The sequence below is a fragment of the Anastrepha obliqua genome, chromosome 2 (genome assembly GCF_027943255.1).
Source record: "Anastrepha obliqua isolate idAnaObli1 chromosome 2, idAnaObli1_1.0, whole genome shotgun sequence".
Lineage (NCBI taxonomy): Eukaryota > Metazoa > Arthropoda > Insecta > Diptera > Tephritidae > Anastrepha > Anastrepha obliqua.
In genome coordinates, this window is record NC_072893.1 from 35,552,172 (window position 1) to 35,574,767 (window position 22,596).

General features: G+C 36.3%; 1 protein-coding gene across 1 annotated transcript; it reads right to left on the reverse strand.

Annotated features, from left to right (window-relative positions):
- Positions 1 to 19,627: 19,627 nt before the first annotated feature.
- Positions 19,628 to 21,468, reverse strand: LOC129238080 (GATA zinc finger domain-containing protein 16). Its single transcript, XM_054873119.1, has 2 exons — positions 19,770 to 21,468; positions 19,628 to 19,647 (listed from the first exon to the last, which is right to left on the reverse strand). The coding sequence occupies exons 1-2, from the start codon at positions 21,466 to 21,468 to the stop codon at positions 19,628 to 19,630; spliced, it is 1,719 nt and encodes a 572-aa protein (XP_054729094.1).
- Positions 21,469 to 22,596: the final 1,128 nt, after the last annotated feature.

The following is a 22,596-nucleotide window of genomic DNA, read 5'->3' on the forward strand; positions in this document are numbered from 1 at the left end:
GCAAAGAACTTCCTAAAACTCCAAGCTAAGAAATAAGTAGAAAGTAAAAGTAGAAAACTTCAAGTAAATGAAAAGGGAGGAGCTAAACTGCGCACAGCAGAAAGGGAAGTAGTGATTATTGTAACACTAGCGCCACACAAGAGGCTTTACACTCACACCAACGCATGTGCAGCTTAGTGGTTGAGAATGGGAATTTATGTGTGTCTCACGACATTGACATATATACGGCCGCGGAAGGCGAGCAAAAAAGAGGGTAGCCCAGCTGAGGAAAGCAACAGCGTCACGACAATGCCACCGTAAATACAAGTAGTAATCATACACACGCAATGGTTGAAAAAACAATTTTGTGATTTTTTGCAGTACGTTCACTATTTTTTCTTCTTCTTTTCATGACTTTTTTTCATGAATCCCCCTACTGCTGCCTACTTTTCGACTCCCGGTTCACAAATCTGTGCTATTCGCATTTTATATTCCCCCTACCTGGGTTTCTCATTTAGCAAAATATTATTGTACATATAACAGAAAATCGCACACTTTTTCACTTAATCGCTCACTTCAGACTGACCATTTGTCGCGTGTGTATTACCCACGCCCACCAAGATTCAAACGTACATACAATTTTCATTTAAATATTCACCGGCCCTCGGCGTAGAATAGGAGCGAATGCATAATGGCTTAAAACATTGTTTTTCAATCGAACCGCTTCTCGCTCTCAATGCGCCTTACGCTTGTGTTTAACGGCCTCGATCAATGTCTTCAGCACCCACTTCATGTTTATGTGTAGGTATTTCCTTTATGGACTTCCTGCGGTGAAAAAGCGAGAGTTTGCTTAGCGCTCGTTCCTTTTTTTCGAGCCTTTGTGATGGAGTAATATTCAAAAGCAAAACTTGAGTTGTATTTTTCTAGCCTTGAGACTGTTAGGCTTGCATGAAATCGCCTTCATTCAACTGCACTAATACACTGATATAAATCAGGGCACCAAAATCATGAAATGAAATGGCATAATCAAAAGTTAAAGTCATAGAAATATAGCAAATCAAATTTGGCTAAAAGCACAATTTAGTTTCTGAACTCAAAGTGACATCAAAAACAAAAGCCACGAATTGGCTTACGTAACGTACGGTACGAAGGAAGAGGAAGCGCTAATTACAGAGAAAGAAAGAGTAAGTTTTGAAAGTAGTTGCATAAGCGAAGTTTATTTATCTAATTTTGGATAAAAGAAAAAATTAAAAGCATTTATAAATAAATAATTTAAATTTCCCTAACCAAAACTTATGGAGGAGCGAGAATGGAGAGTAAAATTTCGGGCATTATATACCTTATATATATCCTAGATACACTTTGGGCTATTTTTCCTAAGTTTTTCCTTGTGGCTCCTAATTTCTAGTGAGAAACAACACTGCCTACCTTTTGGCGCTTGTTTGTTGGTGCAAACTTGTAAGAAATATATTTTTGGTGTCTACTGTTTGGGCGTTTTTGGGTCCCAATTTTTTTGGCGTGTTTTTTTGGTGCTTACTTTTTGGCGCTTGTTTATTGGTGCAAACTTGTAGGAAATCTATTTTTGGTGCCTACTTTTTGGCGATATATTTTTTTGGTGCCTACTGCTTGGGACGTTTTTTGGTCCCAATTTTTTGGCGTTTTTTTTTGCGCTTACTTCCGTTTCCTGGATAGTGCTTGTGCGTGCTATAAAGTGCTATCTATTTCGGCGTCGGATTTATTGGTATTACCTTGCGGTAATTTGTGCCGTTGCTGCAGGACTACAGCGGGTGCTAAACTCTCGGAGTAGTGCGCGTTGTTGCCACGGTTTGTGTCCGGCGTTTACCTACACCGCTCGACCCTTCCCCGTGTTTTATAAATTTTGTCTATTTGTATTCTCTTCAAATGTTGTGAATTTATTTAGATATATATTCTTTTGCTCTCTCTGTCTCTCTATCTCATTCTCTCTTGGGTCTCTCCCTCTTTCTTCGTCTGCCTTGAAAGTTTCACCTCTGTTATGTGTACTACTCTACACGCACTTTCTTTTTATATAAATGTGAATGTTTGTATCTGCGTTTATAATCTCCAAAATTTGACGAATAGACGGTGTTGCCGATTTTCTGCATATAAAAAACTGTGTCCATATAAAAGACATTTCAATATAAAAAGTAAGGAACTTAGAAAACAAAATTTGTCAAAACTAGTCAACATTTTGGTGCGCTATCGGTTAGCCGCGTGGTGTACCTCGATTATATTTTAAAGACATGATTATTCTTCACAGAATTTTGTTTTTGATGAAGAAAGTAAATCTTGCCATTAAGCGTATCGAAGAAAATTTCATTCAAATGACTTCCACAGGGCTTCCACAGCCATATTTTTCATTATATTTTCGCAAATCGCTGCTTTTTCTCACCAATGTCAACTCAATTTTATGCTGCAACTCTGTATTTGTCTGTGGGAAGTAGGCTCAACATTTACCTCTAATGGCGTGACACAAAAAAATTTCAAGTGAAGCAAATCACTTTGGGAGTGCCAATGACGTCATCGCTTCGAATGATTATTCGATTTTTGTGCACAGTACCCAAAATATCGAATTTTGGGTAAGCTAGGCGACACGTAGTTCTATCCTTTTGAGACCAAATGTTGTCTATAATCCTCTTGAATTTATTGAAACAAATTGGCAGCTTCTTGCCATTTTAAACATAAAATGTTCCCCAAAGTCATAAGACGCTCGACAAAAATTTAAGCACATTTGCGTAAAGAAAAGGGGACTTTTTTCATAAATATTTAAACACAAACAAAATTTCTGACACATAAGATAGATGTCAACATAAAAACAAAAAAAAAACAACAACAAAAAATAACAATACTAATAACTTACAGTTTAATTGCCAAACACTGAATGGACCATGAACCACCCTGTATAAGCAATATGTGAGGCTGAAGGTTTGTTTAACAATGAGGTGGCAACATTGGTATTTTGATGGCGAAAAATAGATTTTTCCAACAATAAATTTTAATAAACTAAAGATGAAGTTTTAGTGAGTCTTAAGCCATCAATAAAGATACCCACTGAGCTAGCCAATAGCTTTCATTTCGGTTATTTTCGTTCCGACTAACCCGTAACCTGTCCTAAATATCTATGCGCAGAAGTTACAATAGAGTCTCGAGATCTTTGATGCGGGTAACAGCTTTCTTTGGCCGCTTAGAAGAGGATGAGCCTCACAACCGCAGCGGAGGGCGTGAGTACTGCGCGCGATAAGTAAGTGAAATGGTTAAAGTACCAGTCTGGCACTCCCAAGTAGCAATAAATCGTCATTTTTAAACCTCCAAAAGGTACATAAGCTTACTGTAGATCAGCGAACTAGAGCTATTGATGTAATGGAGTAGGCTGATGGGATTTTAGTTGGAGCACTGCCCCAGGCTGACGAAGAGAAGGGTATCTAGTCACCTTAATCATCTAGCTGGCAAAATCGTACGTTTACAGGGAAAGTGCTGCAGCTTCTTCAATGGGAGTTTTCTTCATCCATGCCCATCATCCAATGTCCGGGAAACAAAGCTACCAATTTGGAAATTAAATGGCGTGGAGTCTCCAGCGCTACCTGCGTCCTGCATCTACTGTACTGGGGACAAAGGATTTTCGAAATGGCGCACGAAGAAATGCACTTCTATCTGATCTGTGCTTCCCTGAGAGAAATAAGTTGTGCAATTCTCCTTAAAGAAAAGTCAGGGGGATGCTGATGCCCAGGATAGAAACCTCTGAGACCAATTCGGTTTATCTCTTCCTGACAAACTCATCAGCAATTTCATTTCTCTCTATGTTCGTGCCCCCTGGAATCCAGATCAGAGAAATGTTACCTGCAAATCAAAGAGATTTGATATCCCCCTGACAGGAGTTGACTAGTTTGGTTCTGCACCATGGCGTTGTCTGTGCCTTGCTTGACTATCGCAAAAGTATCAGTATCTCCTTCGCTTCCAGGTATTCTTAGGTATTATGCATGCCTGAGGGATCGCAAAGTCTTCTGCCAGAAATACATTAGCAGTATTCGGCCGTTTTAAGCAAATATATAAATTGGCTGATTTGGAGAAAACCGTGACTCCCGATTCCAACTTGGAAACGTCAGTGAAGCCTGAGCTACCAGCAACGGTATAGATTTTACCCTCGTTTCAATCCTGCCTGCGCGATGCTGTTAGGTCTTTTGCATACATATATTGCAGTGACTCATTTCTTGTCGAAAAAGGGTATAACTTAAGAACAATAAATTATAATGACCATAAGCTTTTAATATAAGGTTTGAGTTTTAATAATAAACTGAATAAATAAATGTTTTTTAATTGAACAAAAAAAATTTTTTAGAATACTCTGCATTTCGTGCTCAATTTTGCCTTATATGCGCACATCTCCCAGATAGCCACTTTATTTTATTTCAGGATTTTTTAAAGGAAACATTTTTTTGCTTGCTTTGTTTTTATACGAAGACCAAATAGCTTGGCAGTTGTAGCTTTACCAAGTTGGCCGCTGCACGCTGTCAAAGTTCCAGCGCACATTTTGGCAAATCCCATAGAATAAATAAGCGCACTATTACACCTTCATTTCACCAACACCACACATATTAACGCTTTGAGTAAGATTTTATCAATCATTCATTAAAAAATGCTATTGAAGTTACGAAGGTTGTATTGGTTATGCAATAATCGAGAAAATTACTATTCAAGCTGCATTACAAGAATTTGCAAAGGGTCTCTGGATTGTTGAAAACAAGAAGGCAGAATTTTCTTGGATTTTCCTTTCATTATTTCTTGGCTTTTGGCAGACAACGGAGTGAAGCCAATTCAATTTAGTTGTACATGAGCATGCAAGGCTGAGCAAAATCGAATTAAATAAAAGTGAGCTAAATTTGGTTGCCTAGCAATGGAAGGAATTTGTGAAATGTACTATACGAAATAGTTAATATTTGTTTGTGAGTTTGTGATATTTTGCTATGCTTGCCCAAACTTATTTAAGGATGATTTCGAAAATTACTTTGCACCACCAGACTGCGACCGTCTGACTGATTTGTTCTAAAAAGATGTTCCTACAGTGAATTGCCAAACTACTCAGCAAACATCGTAGTGCAGTAGTAGATTAATGACTAGTTGCTAAACGACCAATTGGGGATGAATGCAAAGCAAATGTTATTCCACTAATATAAACAGGAATGCCTTAACGATACAACGTTAACGATAAGGATTACATGAATAGAAATGTTGATGAACTCAATCAGCTGCCTTATTTGCACATTAAGAACTGCTCGCTCTTTGTTCCGCCTTGGAGCCATAGAAAAAAAAAAATGAATTGGCTTAAGTGGTAACGGAATTTATGCTGCTGCAGAAGGTAACTAACATCCATAAGCTGACAATTGACATTTCGCTGAAATCTATATGCCGCCCTAAAATTCTATGTCCATAAGAAGTATGTGACATTGGCAGTAAACTCAAAACTTGGTTTCACTAAACGGTGCTCTAAAGATTTTCTTGATCCACACGCACTAAAATTCCTCTTTACTAGCCTCGTGAGATGAATATTGGACTATGCCAGTGTGATATGGTAATTCAATCTAGATTTTTTCCTCCTTGTACATTCCTCTCGGGAGCATAATAAATAAATGTTAAAATACTCGTACGACTACCTAGCACTGAAAAGGTAGAAGGCGAACTACTTCAACTACAAGCAAATTTGTATAAATTAGTTCCAAATTAGCAGGTTTGACTGAGTTTTACTCAAAACAAATTTCAACACATTGCTCATACTCAACGACTTGCGGTTCTTAAGTTCTTTGGATAATTGTCTACCGAACGTTTTAACTATTCGTCTGAATAGGGTCAGATGTTGTGTATTCAGTATCTTCTTGCTACATACTCCGGTCACATCTACAGAAGGCGCTGCAGGAACTAGCTCAGCAATCTTTCAATTAAGTTTTATGCCCCAACAGCCTGGAGCCCTGGCAATGTGCTAACGAAATGCCTTACTGATCTCCTTAAGAGCTCATCCTCATTTCACTGCTATTTCTATAGACAACGGCGATTTTTCTAAAGGTTTTATGGTTACTTGAGTGTAAATGAAAAATATACCTATTTCAAAATTCGGAATATTTTGCCTGTGGTGGGGCCTTTTTAAAACAGGCAAGGTTAATACGGTGAACTAGGAAATATTTTTTATTGCAAAGTTTATCAACTAACAAAGATGAATAAATATTTAAAATTTTCGAGAAGCATGGAAATCTCTTTAATTTTGGACTTAAATGCCCATCAAAATTTATTATTCTCAAAATTGTATCAGCGCAAAGAAGAGGAATAATATTATCAGTACAATGTCTGCCCAATATCAGCACATAGAGGGATAGGCAAGAGCCTTTGCTGAAGTATTTTTAACAATTACGGCACAAAGACCTAGAAAACGCATATTTTGCCTATAACTCGAAAACACTTCTTAAATGAACGTCGTTGTAGCAACCTTTTAAGGAAGAACCTTTCCAGTGTAAGCTGGTGTAACTATTAAACAACCAAAAAAACCCCGCTGTGTGCTGGGAAAGGAAACACTGCCCAATCAATTGGTCCAATAGACTTAGAGTTATGGCATGCACGGACTTCGAAAGCAACAAAATTCATAGAAAGTGGAAAAGTATTAAGGTCACCCGGTATATAAATTCAGTCTGAAACAATGGGTGCCCAACTTATGGAAATTTCGTAAATTTCGCTTCAATTCACTTGAAATGTTGACACAATTTTCTAGGTATAAGGGATTTTCCAATAACAGGGGTTATTGGTGAATGGATTGCGCTATCGAGAGATGATTAACGATTTTTTGCGACCGGAATTGGGAAGAATTGATCTGAACAACGTTTATTTTCAACAAGACGGCGCTACGTGCCACCAAGCAACGAAACCATTGATCTTTTACGGGAAAAGTTACGGGACCGTGTTATCTCTCGAAGAGGTGATCACAATTGGCCACCGAGATCTTGTGATTTAACATCTTGTGAATTTTTTCTTTGGCACCACGCGATAGAGAAAGTCTACGACAACAGCGCAGGGTCGATTCAAGACCTCACAGTTGGAATTCGTGATCGCTATCGCTATGGAGTACATAGGGCAGCCACTTTGCAATTCGGTTATGGAAAATTTCATGAAAAGGATATTGTCCTGTAAGCGCGGTCGTGGTGGTCATTTGCCTGATGTTATTAACGGCTCTCTTATAGCTATTAGCTCAGTCTTAAAGATATCACACTAATTAAACAGGCGATATATGTTATAATATACCTACTCATTTCGCTCTCTACTATCCCATCCATTCTCTATCTAATTACACCCAAGAGATCTGGCAAATCAATGGCAGTGGCTTAGTCTACTAATAAAAGCCTTGCACAAAATAAAGCCATGCACATTCACAAGTTCTTGGTAGCTGTTGTTGGGGAAGCATAAAAAACTCGCCGTGAATTTTTGCAATTTTGGGTACTGTTGCTGCAGTGATAGGCGGTTCAGCAACGTAGAACCGACTTTCTTTCGAATGTTGCTCATACGCTCCGGTATCCTTCAATTCAAGTAACTTAAATCATTTCTATTTAACTTAATTCTTTGCCGGAACCTCTATGAAATATTTCTTGGATTCTCTAACAACATATTGAATAGAGTTTAAAATAAATGATAATTTTATTGTTACTTGTCTTTGGCCCATAGACTTTTGAAAAATTTTAAGATTTAATTAATATAAAATTTTTATTGTTCGCTTTAGTCACGCGAATATGAGCAAAAATGCCCAAAAAGACTGAGTAAAGTTTGCAATGCATACTTCTTGACCCACAAACATATATATGTAAGTGCACGCCAGTGTTAATAGGCAAGTGAAAAAGTTAAAGGCAGCAGGAAGCAAATAAATTTAAAAACGTATTGTTCTATTTCTCCACAGGATCTACTTGGCTTGTGCGTGTGGCTTGAAGTATAAACAATTGTTTTTAGTTTGATGAGCTTCAACTATGACTAGCTGCCGAAGTTATTGGCATAGTAAGAAAAACTATTGCTGCGCAAGTTATGCAAAACAGAAATTTTCACTAATTCTGCAGACAGCAGCGACAGCAGGAGCTCAATTTTTGCCAATGTAGCTGAAAAACTGCTGATGTATATAAACAAACTGAAATTACACTAGTTGGCTCCATCTTGGCGGGACTCAGCAGTGACAAATACTCGTAAATATTTTATGCATTAAATCTGGCATACTGGCGTATTATTAAATTTGTATGTATATACATATTTGTGTAGTGAATATTGAGCAATGCGGTATCAGATGAAAGTAAAAGTAGCAGCGAGATGGGCACCCACGATTTTGCTAACACTACGCTTAACTCATATTTTGCAAAACTACACGAGTTCATGGTGCTATACGAGGGAGGGTCAAACGGTTTGTGGAATGAAGAGAAGGGCATGTGAAATTATATGTATATGAAACTATTTTTTATTTTTCGAAGTGTTCTCCATTAAACCTAATTCACTTCCCAAGGCCGTCATAAAGGGATTTATTGCAATACAAAATAAAGTTTCATTTAAGCCTTCCAAGTGCGCAAAAAAGCTTACTTCGTTCTTTAGTGAATTTTTTTTCCTCGTAACTCGTGATAAACTTGACTATTTCAGAAGTTAAATAACCTGTCTATGGAAGAGTGGAACACTAACCCAATATGGCTAAATGATGACTCGCAAAAATGGTACACAGATGGTTACAAAACGCATCAAGAAGTAAGAGCAGCGGCCTAGACCACACAAATCCCTAACACTAAGTACGGATACCATAATTTTCCATGCGGAGCTCTTCGCCATAATGAAAACATTAGTAATCATATCCAAAAGAGGGATCGAGAAGTACAAATTAAAATACTTTCGGACAGCCAATCGGTTCTCAAAGCCTTGAATAGCTTTAGATTCAAGTCAAAAGTCCTAATAGAGTGTAACAATGCACTCAACAGACTGGCCACTCATAATTAGGTCTCACTGATTTGGGTACCAGGACATGAGGAGCACGAAAGAAAAGAGAACGCAGACTTTTATGCCAAAAAAGGGCAGAAGGGCTATTTATTGGACTAACCCCATTTTTCGGCTTTGACAAAAATAATACAAAACAGGAAACCAGAAATTGGATCCAAACAAAAATCAGGAAACACTGTAACGGCACAAGCGGCCTTAACCGCTCCAAAAAGTTGTTGTACGTCAAGGCCAACAGAGCAAAATCTGCTCTAACCCTAGATAAAAAGGGCTTCAGATTTCTCTGTTGAGCACTCACAGGTCACTTTGCCTGTAATAAACAGTTTAACACAATAGGGCTACCTAGTACAAAATCATGCAGGCTCACCTGTGATGAAGAGGAGTCTATGAAACACTTAATCACCAACTGTGAGGCATTAGGCCACAGAAGACACAGAATCCTGGGCTCGTACCTACTAGAGGAGGAAGACCTACAATTTATCTCTCCTATGGAGCTGGTGCGATTCCTCGGTATACTAAATACTTATAATTAAGTAATTAGGGGTGCACAATAGATCAATCTGGGCTCAGTGCATAAAGACCTTAGCCTCACCCGTACAACCACTACCATTACAAAACAAAGAACAAAAGAATTAGCGTGCTATTATTGTTATTGCCAGTTATTTTCCACATAGTTTTAAAAATATTATTATAATTTAAAAATTTAGTAGGCATAGCAACGTGTGGGCTTAAAAAAATTTAGTGACATTATGAAAATAAATGCTCCTTTTTTTTGTTTGCAAACACTAGAATTATAACAAAAAACATTTTTTTGTTTCTTTTTTAATAATTTTTTTTTGTCGCAATATTTTGTATATATATAGTTTGTATAGCAAAGTAAATTAAAAATTTTGTTTGTCTTTCTTTCAAAATATAATATTATATTTTCTTTTGTATGGTGCAAAACATAAAAAAATAATTCTACAACTTTTTTTTTTTCTTTTTTCTAAGTAATTTTATATATTGCAAATTAATATGTTGCAAAAAATAGAATATAAATTAAAAAAACTTTTTAAAAAAAAATTTATTTTGTTACTAAAATTTGTTTTGTTTCTTTTTTAAAATTAATTTTTTTTGTGTGCAAAAAATATCATAACAATTTAACAGTTTTCGAAAATTTTTTTTTGTCCCAATATGTTGCAAAAAATAGCAATACACTTTTAAAACTTTGTTTTTACAAAATATCTTAATTTGGTTTTTTCAATATGGTGCAAAAAATAGTTTAAAAATTTAAAACGTTGTTTTAAAAATAATTTTTTTGTTCCAATGTGTTTCAAAAATAGTAATACAATTGAAAAACTTTTTCTATTTTTTTTTTTTTAATTTTTTTTTATCCCACTATGGTGCGAAATATAGCACTTTTATTTTTTTTTTGTTTTCAAAATAATTTGTTTTGGTCCCAATAAGTGCAAAATATAGAAATATAGCAATAAAAATAATCAAACAATTAAAATTTCTAATTTGGTTTCGTGGGTAATGGGTTCACATTAACAACTATCTCTATATAACCGGCCAATAAGTTGCCTTCTGAACTCAAAAGAAAACACCAGCGACCATCTTTTGAGCAGATTATGACTGCCCTAAATTCGCGGCTTTCAACTCAGTTTAATAGCAATAAGTTCAAGGTTTGCCTTTAGTAACAATTCGGTCCGATATAAATTCTTCCCGGCTTGCATGAAAATTCAAGTCTTCTAAAGTATTGTGAGCATCAGTGGCACAGTTTGAAGACTTTAAAAATTCTCTTTGATTTTGCAAAAATTTCCTCCCTCCACTTTTTATACTGACATATTTTTATAATATAATTTCATAAGTCTACCAAAAAAATATGTCCAGAAATTTCAATTAAAAACCGTTGTTGAAAAACTCAGTTTTTAAATAGAGAGCCAGTACAGCTTAATATTCATGCCGATGGAAAACGATTTTCCTATGCGTATTTGATAAACGCCATCCCTACTGCACCGATTTCAGCGCCGCGCTTGACAGCATCGAACGCAACTCTATTTGGATTTCATTGCGTTCTAGAGTAATTTCAGAAAAAGTCATCAGCCTTATCAAAGCTCATTATGAAGCTTTTAAATATAGAATTCTACACAACAAACAACTCTCGGTTGCGATACGTCCGAAATCCGGTGTGAAACAAGGTTGCCTCTTGTCGCCATTGCTATTTCTCATAGTCCTCGACGATGTGCTGAATAAAGCGCTGATAGGCAAATGCGGCGTACCCTGGAATTCCCAAAGTTGGCCTTAAAATAAACGTTGGCAAGACTGAACTCATTTCAAATTGTTCGCAAATCGAGATCTCTCCCCCCCTTTCCGGTGTATGGAGAAAAGATCAATCGTAAGGCGTATTTTGCTAACTCGGAAGTAAAATCATACCAGCAAGCGGGACGATTGAAAACATCGCCCGCTGTATGAACAAATTTCGTATAGCATTTTCACAGTTGTACAACAAATGGGTTTCAAATTCCATATCAGTCAAAACTAAGCTACGAATCTTCAATTGCAACGTAAAATTGGTGTAGCTATATGGCTACGAATCCGAAGGGCGCTATCTCTTGTCAACGCGGGCTTACGCAAAATTTTGAGAATCTGGTGGCCTCGTGTTATTTCAAACCAGGATTTGCTTATTTCGACCAACAAACTCACAATCGAGCCCATCATCAAACGCAGATGATTTGACTGAATAGGCCACACTTTGCGCAAAGATGCCGGCGAAGTTTGCAGGGCTGCTCTGTGGTGGAATCCGCAAGGTGAAAGAAACCGTGAAAGACCAAAGACCTCCTGGCGATGCATAGCGGATACGGATCTGTTAAACTCAAACTCTACTTCAAATTCCTTAAAACAACTTGCCCACAATCGAAATGATTTCAATAATTTTGTTCTGGCCCTAGGCACCAATAGGAGTTAAAAGAAATTATATATTTGTATATATAATGCAATCCTGATTTATTGAAATCATTTAAAACCGTGAAATTGGGATGAAATTTTGAATTTTTGAATTTAAAAGTTTTCTAATTTTCATATGCAATTCGAAAATTGCCAATAAACAACACTTTAAAAGAAAAAATAATGAATATTCAAAAAAAGGCAAATAAGCAAAACAGATCTAAATACAAGAATATCCAAAATGGTTTTAGATAATACTCCAAACACTTCTGCGATTTGTTTCCTATTTCAAAGCTTCCACTTTCAGAACAAATTTTTTGACTTTCCGCTGCTCCTCTTCAACTCTACTCTCTACTATACAAGAATAAGCTATGGCACCTATAAAACAAAAGTCGGCGTAAATAAATGACACCACGTTCAAATTGATCTTAGGTGTTCTCCATCACTTACAGAGGCACTTAATCAGGATACGAAGGCCAGTTTTCTCAACAGTTTACATTTTCTTCATGACTGATTTCCCCCCATATCGCATAGACTGATCAACGCATTTTAACTCAAAGATAGATTTTAAAGTTGTAATTAGTTGCTAAGCAATCATAAAAAGGTAATCTACCCCTTCAACTCCTCCATTCCGCAGCACTTTTGACCCCCTCGTATATGTATGTGTCAAATTTTGTGAATCATAAAACACCAAACCCAAGTATGAACCAAAATAATTGTCAAGGCGGCTATGCGAATGTTCTGACAAATCGTGAGGCATGAAAGTAGAAAAATTGTACAAAACCACTGTAAGATTGGTGCAAATAATGCGGAGCTAGGAATACAACCACCATAAAAATAAATTTAATAAAAGTGAACCAAACTTCGGCGACCAAACCACAGGAGACAAGTTCTGTTTGCCAAAAGAAATAGTTACTGTTTTTACTTTTCATCTCCATTCACGCTTATATATGCGTGTGTGTGTGTGTAAATTCATGCCTATTTTTAGCTTTTAGTTTTTTCTCTCATGAAATTTCATTCTTGCTTTTCTTTCTTTTGTTTTATTTTTATTTTTTCTGCTATAATTGTCGCATTATATCTTTAGTGCTGCGCTTCTACCTCATATATTTCTGCACTGTGCCATGAGTATTTATTTAACTTTTCTCATGGCTGCCATTGTATGTAGAAATGTAGTGTCGACTAGCAGGCAGCGCCAGCAATAGCAGCAGTGCCGTGTGACCTTTTTGCACGCCAATCGCTCAATGTTTCAATGCCTAAACGTTTATTAAATCGATAGCAACCAGACTGCTGCCTAAGTGATGGTGCTGCTTTGCTCGCTGATTGATGGCATGTGGGGCACGGGAGAGCAATTAGTTGACAGCCTTGTAGCAAGGCAAACAATTACGTATGCATACACATATTTACTTAAATAAATAAATATTTTATTTCCCAAGCTAGTAGATAGATTTAGCCTACATTGAAATACAGAAGAGGATTATAAATATATTATTGGTGACTATAAATTGCCAAAAGATAAATCATTGTGGGTTTATAACATCAAGCAATAGCCTTGATTCCAAAATATGTATGTAGAAATAATTGGGCGCTCTAAATAAACAAACATATTTTTTTTAATTCTGTGGTTAGAAAAAAATATAAAAAAACAACTTTATTTGCAAAGAGCACTAATTGACTAGTTTACATTTTTGTATTTCGTTTTCTGCTTTTCTTTGTGTAAGTACGTAAGGAGTGGTGGTTGGTTTTGGCCGCAATCATTCCCATTCAAAACTCCACTCCAGATATAAATTTGGCCTCAACCAATCCAACTCTTAACCATCAGAGAGCAAACAATTATCATACTTCTGTTTGCTTAATGTCGCTTAGTGTAGTTTGGAACACAGTAAACACACCCACAAACAGCAATTTTTGGGAAAAAATATTAATTTTGTTTTTAAAACTATTTTCCAAAAATGATAAAAGAAAGTAATTTTTAATGAAATAAATATAAATAAAAAATTAAAATAATCAAATAAATAAAAAATTAAATTAAATTAATACGGAGTAAAAGCAAAGTTTTATTAAAAAAAAAAAAAAAAAAAACAATATTAAAAACGGTTGAGTAATTTTAGACGTGCTGCAGTTTAAAAGTCAATACTACCATTTTTTAACATATTCAGCTGATAAGTATGATTTTTTTGTAAGTTTATGCATTTATGCCCTTATAGGCATCTTGGCTCCTACTTCTTTGCCACGCCTGCTGATATAGCTGGCGCTGACATTAAAAATCTGATGAATTTCATCTGCAGCATAAAGCGGTCGACGCAAACATAGTCATCGTTCGTAATCCGCACGCTCCTAACCATCCCAGCAGCACCTCTCCCCGCCCTCTCCCTGTATCCCATCGGTCTTTCTCTCCCGCCTCAACCCTCCATAATGGCATCACAAAGGACGAATCCCTCTTCGTCCAAGTGTGCCCATTCCCTGGGCAACCATATCAACCTAACTTAACCTATGCCCTTCTAAGAGGGTTTAGCTTCAAAATACAAAAGGCCCTTGCGAGTCGGATTATTCAGTGCATTAGCGTACACATATTTTTTCGAACTTTATTTTATAAGATTTAAGGGGGTTTAAGTTGCCCTACTCCCATGATTTGCTCTTCTTCTGTTATCCGTAGGAGCTTTTTGCTCTGTATGAGCCCAGTAGAATTGCCTGCATAAAATTTTTATGGAACACTTTAACACTCTTAGCGTACTTTTAATGAACCTTTTCTACAATTTCAGCAATTTTTGACGAATAATCACTCTCAAATGCCTCTTACGCCCATATAAAATTCTTTATTTACCGGTTAAACTTTTTTTAGAATTTTGAGAATCTCTTGAAAAAGACTTTTTGAATGGTGAATTTGATGAACTTATCTACGTTTTTTTTTTGAGGATATATATTTAGTAAATTTATACACATATATATACAAGAGTTCGACGAAATTAATTGCCGGTTTGACTTAAAAAAGTGCAACAGAGATCGAGTACTCCAAATGTTATCTCTTTTTTACTTTTACCGTTCTTGTATTAAAAAGACTATGAGATCGAAGTCAGAACCTCAAAAATAATATATTAAACACTTTTTTTAAATAATTTTAAACTAAAATAAAAAATTTGTATGCAAATCTTTCGAAAGTGACAAAAGAGAGCAGGCAACCTTGCTTTTTTTGCATTTATGCTAATCAGCGAACAGCTAAACAAATAATTCATGCACTTTTCCTCCCTCAAACTTCAGCAACTGATTTCACTATCTAAAATACAATTTCTACAATTCTAACTGTCACTGTGATAATTAAAAAAAATCATAAAATTTCCATACTAATACTACCAGTTGTTGTTGCACGTCGATAATTGATTAGTAAAAACCTTCAGCAATGGTTTGGCATTGCCACTGTTCGCTTTTTTTGTGGTTGTCGTTGTTTTTGTTTGCTTTTACTCTTTTGTGGTCCTAGTATTTGCTTTTGTTTTGCACTCTCTGCTGTTTAGTTCAATTCTGTGCAATTGCCGTTTGATTTATGCAGGTTGTTATTGTTTTTGTAATATTCAAATGCACTGGGTGGTTTTGCACTATAAGGGGTCGATCTCCCTGCGGATATGCGAATGCGATTTCCATAATTTATTATCGAGTGTGAATTGTGCAATATTTACATAGCGTCGGAAATTTTGTTCTATCTGTGATTGTTTGACAGGACTGACTACTAAGGAAAATGTGATTTTTAGAGGTGTAGGTTTATAAGTTGAAATAAGAGACTCGAGTGTTAATGAAAATATATTTTTTTTTTTGTTTTTTTGATTGGATGAAAATTTCATGGCAGTTATACTTCCGGCTATGTTCCGACTACGAACGATACTAAATTGTAACGTAACATAATTTTTTTTTGTATTCAATTTATTGTCAAGGAAATAAAAATAAAAACTTTCGAGCATTTTACACCTATGGGAGTGCTGAAGCTGCTATTATCAAATACACAGCTCAAACAAAACCCGTCGATATTCCTTAAATTACGCACTACATGATTTTTGTGGCATATTTACAATAAAATTTCTGAAGATATACTCAGCGCCGAACATTTTCTTCAATAAGTCTATGGAGCTAAAGTGGCGATTTTAGCAGCATTTTTGAAACAAATATGGATAAATAATAGATTAAGGTAATAACACTAGGTGAACCAGCTAGATCATACACCAACGCTGAGTGTAATGAGTTCACATATTTGTATAGCTGTGATGTGTTTTTTTTTTGTTATAATCTGTTTGTGTATTTTTTTTCTTCAAAATAAGTTTATTTTGGAATAAATTATAGTGTAAGACTCCACCAAAAAGTAAGCAAAATGAAAATATTTTTTTTAATTTTTTGATCTCAACAATCGTCCACGAATTTACATACACAAGCTCTCATACGCATAAAATAAGTTTAGAAAGCCTTCGTTGCGGTCGCTACGCAATATAAAAGATCGATGGTGCGCGTCCATACTTTGTTAAATAGATTTTTCTCAAAAAGACAAAATTACTTATCTATGTAATTTACTTTTTTTTACCCGAAATGTAAAATTTTAAGGAACAATAAAATGCACACTAAAGTGTAAAAGAAAGTTCAAATCAACTAAAGATTAACCCTTAACGGCCGAGAGCGTTTTTTGTAATACTCGCTAATAAGACGACGGAAAATTAGGTAAAATTCAAAACGTTTATAAGGATGAAAACTTAAACTAAACATTTAAACTGATTTATTAAGATATGAATTTAATATATTTACTTGATTTATAGTTTTATATGATCAACAAACCAGGGATGGACAAAGTTGCAATATTTGTTAAAGATAACGAAAGCGATGATAAATAAATGAAATGAAAACTGAGTTCTTTCATGTTCCCGTATTGGGGCCTTTCGTTTTCTATCGCATAAGTATATAAGCGCGGCCTTTCGGCCGTTAAGGGTTAAATTAAAAAAATATTTACATGACTTTTCCCACAAAGTTATTATTTTTTTTAATAATTTTGCACCAACTTGCGTATATTAGGCTTTATTGTCTGTAATTTTTATTCAAAGGCACCTAACAGTTTCGCAGCCAAAAAATTTTGATAAAAGCTGGTGCCGTTTTGCAAATCTTTAAAAATCTTTTTCCACTTCAAAGTGCCTCATATAAGTATACTATTTTCTTAAAAACCGCAACACTACTTCACTTTAAAACATACTTTCCGTTGCTTACTTTTTCACTGGGGTAGGACGCAGGGGTAGTAGTAGCGATATCATGTCAAATGCTCCAAGTAATATGGATAAGTTCGTGCGGTTTTACAACAGATGGCGTAACTTGATTATTATTCCATCGATCCACATTTCCAAACATTCATTGGAGAGCTACTGTCGTAAGGCACAAACGTCAGTATAAGTTTTTTATTTGAAGCGTAAACAACAATATTTTTACCACACTTGAAAATGTCGAATTTCGTGCCAAATAATGTGTTTTTGCGGGGAATTCTTCTTCATTATTTTAATATGAAGAAAAAAGCAGCCGAAAGTCATCGTATCTTGGTGGAAGTTTATGGTGAGCATGCTCTAGCTGAGCGAACGTGCCAGAAGTGGTTTGCACGCTTTAAAAGTGGTGATTTTGGCTTGGAAGACGAAGAACGCGAGGGTGCGCCGCCAAAGTTCATGGATACCGAATTGGAGGAATTGCTCGATCAAGATCCGGCTCAAACGCAAGAAGAGGTTGCAAAAACTTTGGGAGTTGATCAATCAACCATTTCCAAACGTTTAAAAGCCATGGGAATGATCCGAAATTCAAATTTCGAAAAAAACCGCACGAACTTATTCATAGACCTATTATTTTCATCAATTTGAATATAAGACGGAAGGTTAAGGCAATTCCAATATGAAACTTGCAGGAATTAGTGAGAATAACCGCAGCTAATATTAAAAATAAATAATATTAAAGCCTTGTTTATAATTTATTTATAATAGTTTAAATTTATAAAAATTTTTTTTTTGAAAATTTTTTAGCACAAAATTAATTTATAAAACTAAAAAAAATAAATACAAAATAATTTTTTTGCTCAACATTTCTTGGAATGAAATTAAGTTTTTAAAATTAAAAAATAGCCAAATTTTTTTTTAATAATTAAAATTGTAAAAAAATTAATTTTTATTTTGTTTGTTTTTTTGCTCAACATTTTTTTTTCAATAAATCAATTTTTTTATCATTTTTGTAAAACTCCCACTCCATAGACTTTTTTATTCTTTATTTATTTATCTTAATTTTTTTCCAAATATTTTAGCAAAAAATTAATTTTTTGCTCAACATTTTTTGGAAAAAAGGAAAATTGTTTGTTCAAAATTGTTGGAAATAAAATGAATATTTTCTGTTTTAATTTTTTCCCCAAAGTTTTTAGAAGTGAAACTTTCAAGGCAGACAAAGAAAGAAGGAGAGATCTGGGGCGAATGAGAGAGAGAGAAAGAGAATATATATCTAAATAAATTGACAACATTTGCAGAGAATACAAATAGACAAAATTTACAAAACACGGAGAAGGGTCGAGCAGTCGTGGCAACACCGCGCACTACTCCGAACGTTTATCATCCGCACAAACGCAGCGATTCCAGGACCACTGCAACGGCACAAATTACCGCAAGGCAATACCAATAAATCCGACGCCGGAATGGATAGAACTTTATAGTACGCACAAGCACCAGCCAGGAAACGGAAATAAACGCCAAAAAAAGTGGGAACAAAACACGCCCAAACAGTAGGTACCAAAAATATATTTCCTACAAGTTTGTACCATCAAACAAGTGCCAAAAAGTAGGCAGTGTTATTTCTCACTAGAAATTAGCAACCATAAGGAAAAACTCAGGAAAAATAGTCTAAGATATTTATAAGGTATAGCTCTTTCCCCTTTTCCGTTACGTGTTTTCTCTCTCGCGGAACGAAAATGCTCAAAACGTTGCATGGCCTTTAAACTTTACTCTCCATTCTCGCTCGTCCATCGACTTCTAAGAAGTTTCACTTCAAACATATTTATTGCTTAACAAGAAATTTTAACAAATAGTATTTGTTCTTTTCCAAAAATTTTGAACAAAATTTGGTTTTTTTAATAAAAAATAAAAGAACTTATTTTTTCCAAGAATTTCCTTTTTAATATGTCATATCCAAATTCTAAAAGCAAGTGAGTATATTCAATATCAAAACTCTCAGTACCAAAATTATCATCATTGAGAAAAATCATTTTTCAGGTATACCATATTTTATCCTAAAGAATAAAAAAACCAATGCACTTTAAAAAAATCCGTATGAAATTTGGATCCCTTGGCAGGGAATTGCGCTATAGATAATCAGTTGCTATCTAAATATTTAGCCATATACGAATATGTAATACAAAAAAGGCATCGGTAAAAAACATATAAACCATTTTTACATAAAAGGTGGCAGCAACCAATGAAAATTTGCTCGAACATTTTGCTTTTTGAATAAAAGAAAAAAAACAATTTGTGTAAGACATAAATATTTATGTAAAAGTATATGCAACTAAAATTGTGTACTGGCATACGGATGCACGAGTATATACAAATATTTTCGCTGCATCAAAAGCCAAATAAACATAAACTGAAAGCGTCACGCAAAAACCAAAGCAAAATATGTATTTATGTACCATAGCTGTGTGCGCGCGTAACACAAGGATAACGCAAGGACTAAGGCAAGCTTACTGCGGTTGATTTTGCACTGAAAAACAAAGAAACAATGAAATAAAACAAATAACAAAGCTGGCGCAAAAATACTTTTGCTTTTATTGCTAAATTTTTCAAAATTTTTTTCTATCAAATATTTGCTTTTTTCTATCAAACGTGTAGGCGCGCTGCAAAAGTGCTTTGGAAAAATTAACGCAAATTGTTTTTTCAGTGGGTACTTCTCATATGTATAATCCAAATCCAGTTCCACATCTTGTTGTTGTTGCTTCTGCAATTGCTGTTGTTGCAGCTGTTGTAAGATCTTCAATTGAAATTCCAGCTGTTCCTTCTCTCTGTCTTTCTTAGTGGTCGCTGTGTTATTGCGGCGTGGCCGATTCATCATCGGATCCTCCATTTGACGCGATGCTTGCGCGCGCACTTGTGGTGGCGGCCCGGGCGTCTTCTTTTTCTCTTTCTTTTTCTTCTTCTTCTGCTCAAAGAGTGCCGCATTCGCCGATGCCACAGTCGCTTCTCGTTCCATTTGTTGCTGCTTCTTCTTCGCCAAAGCGGCAGTTTGAAATTGCACCAGCGGTGAACTACGTCTGCGTACGGCTGCTGCGTTTGCGCCTGTGCAGCGATAATCGGGTGTACCCACGCCGAAGAGTCGACGTATGCGACGCTTGTTGATGAATCCCAGACCCGTGCTGAAGGTAGAGCTTGCGCCACCTTCGCTGCCGGCGACCATCTGACTGAAATTGCTGTCCAAATCGCATGAACCGCTGCCGCTATTCAGCGTTACACCGCCAATGGTGCCAGCCGAATCGGCACCACAGGGAAATAGATATGTATTGAGTGTACTCAGTGTGGAGGAGGTGAACTGGCGCGTTAGCTCGAAACCGCCAAATGTACCGGCAGCGGTGCTACTGCCATTTGTGAAATGCCAATCGAATCCGGGCGGTCCAACGCCAGTGGTGGTGATCTGTGGCGGTGGCTGTGTTTGTGCGTGTGTCGGTGGCGGTTGCAGTGGTAGAGCGACCGCTGTCGAACCGGTGGCGGTGGTGCGTTGCGAGGTACTCGTGTTGCTGTTATTCGTGTTAGTATTGGTGTTCGAGTGCATGTTGTTGCTGTTGTTGACATTGTTGTTATTGGTGCTGGTGGTCATATTGGTGGCATTGTTGTTGTACTGCAAGCGCGGTGTGGCGCCGCTCGCCGCTTGCATGTCGTACGAGTGCGGATTTACATATATGTGATTGTTGTTGTAGTTGTGCTGGCCACTACTGGTGGTCGCGCTGACACTCAGCATGTTATTGTTGTTGCCCCCACCATAGGTGCCTCCACCGCCAGCAGTATTGCTGGTGTTATTATTGTTATTGTTGTTGGTGAGATTCATATGCAAATTCACCTGGTTGATATAGTGTGCGATGCTGGCGTGTTGAGTTTGATTGGAGTGGTCGGCGCCGCCAACTAAGCTATTGTTGTTGTTCTGCGAGTCCTGCGATTGCAGGTGACGGCTGCCTCGTGGCGCAATTATCGCTACGGCAGGCACGCCCAAGCGATGTTGTGGTTGTGGCTGTGCAGCTGGTGGGCGTGGCGGCATTATCGGTGCAATGGGTAGTGGCGGCAACTGTGGCGGATCCCGCTCGCGTCGCAAATGCAACGCGGCAGCAGCCCCAAGCATGTGCGGCGCCTGTTGCTGCTCTTGCTCGTGTTGGCCTTGTTGGCCTTGTTGGCGTTGGCGCTGCGGGCTATTGTTGACATTGTCCGCTTGCTGTGCCCGCTGTGGCGCGTCGTTATTGCCGTTGTTGCTGGCTGTGGAGGATGCTCCACCCGCGCCTCCGCCACAACAATCACACGCGCCGGCACCATGTGAGCCCATGGTGAGTTGATTGTTGGCGGTTTCTCAAAGTGGTTTCGAATCAAAGTGATGTGAGTTTTATGCAGTGCTGTGCGTTACAAATCTTTTGCTGATATTTCTGTTTGATATTTAAATTTCCTTGAAGCTCTTAGGCTAATTCTTTAATATGTATGTATGTATATGTATTAGACATTGCGTTTTTCAATAATGCTGGACATTTTTTTTAATTAATTGTTTATTTTTTTCTTTTGTTGCTTGTTGCTATCTTTAAAAGTGCAGTTAGCTTTGAAACCGTTTGAAAATGATTACTGCTTAAGCGCTAAGTTGAAATTTTTTGCGTTTTTTCCTTATTTTATAGTGCCTTCGGAAGCTTCATATTGCAATCTCTATTTTCAGAATTCACCACAGCGCTATGGTGTGTTGTGAACAAGTTGTATTTTAATCAACAGTTAATTTGAAAGCGAGTGAGTCTGATTGAAGCCTTAAAAAATAGTTCATATATTTTTGTATGCAATTGTTTAAATAGCAGCGTGGTGAGTTTCAGCTGATACTTTCAGAAAGTTGTTTTGTCAAATAAATTTGCACGATATTCGATTTTTCTTATGTATAATACGATAAATACAAGTTTTTTTCTTCATGAAGGGAAAGTTTTTCACCAAAGTTTCGTGGTGAAAATTTAAAAAAGGCTGTTAACGCAATTTTCTCAACAACTTACACCACTATCACATGGCTGACCACAAATTATTTTTCTGTTTATTTAAAGTCGTCGAAATCCACTTATTAGTTAGAAATTATTTTCACGCTTAATAAAAATTTTAAAATTCTCCTGTGAGTCTCAAAACTGTGTGGTTGTCATTTAATAAATTTTGTTATATTAACTGTACTGTATATTTATTTTATTAACTATTTTTGTAATATATAATTATCTCATTATACCACAGTGCATTGCTGATATTTTAAAAATACTCGAACGTACTTGGTTGTCATTAGAGACGTTTATTGCTCAACCAGATAAAATAATCATTCCAGTGTTTTTAATCTAAAACGTGCCACGTGTATCTTCGGCACCAGAAAGTGGTGAGTTTTAGCAAAACAACAATGTGCTACTCCACATATATTAATAAATTGTATGTGTGCTATAAATGTACG

Coding starts and splice junctions, on each gene's coding strand:
- LOC129238080 (XM_054873119.1), bottom strand. CDS start 21,468: ATGGGCTCACATGGTGCCGGCGCGTGTGATTGTTGTGGCGGAGGCGCG. Junction 19,648..19,769: donor CTTTTGCAGCGCGCCTACAC/GTTTGATAGAAA, acceptor TTTGTTTTTCAG/TGCAAAATCAACCGCAGTAA.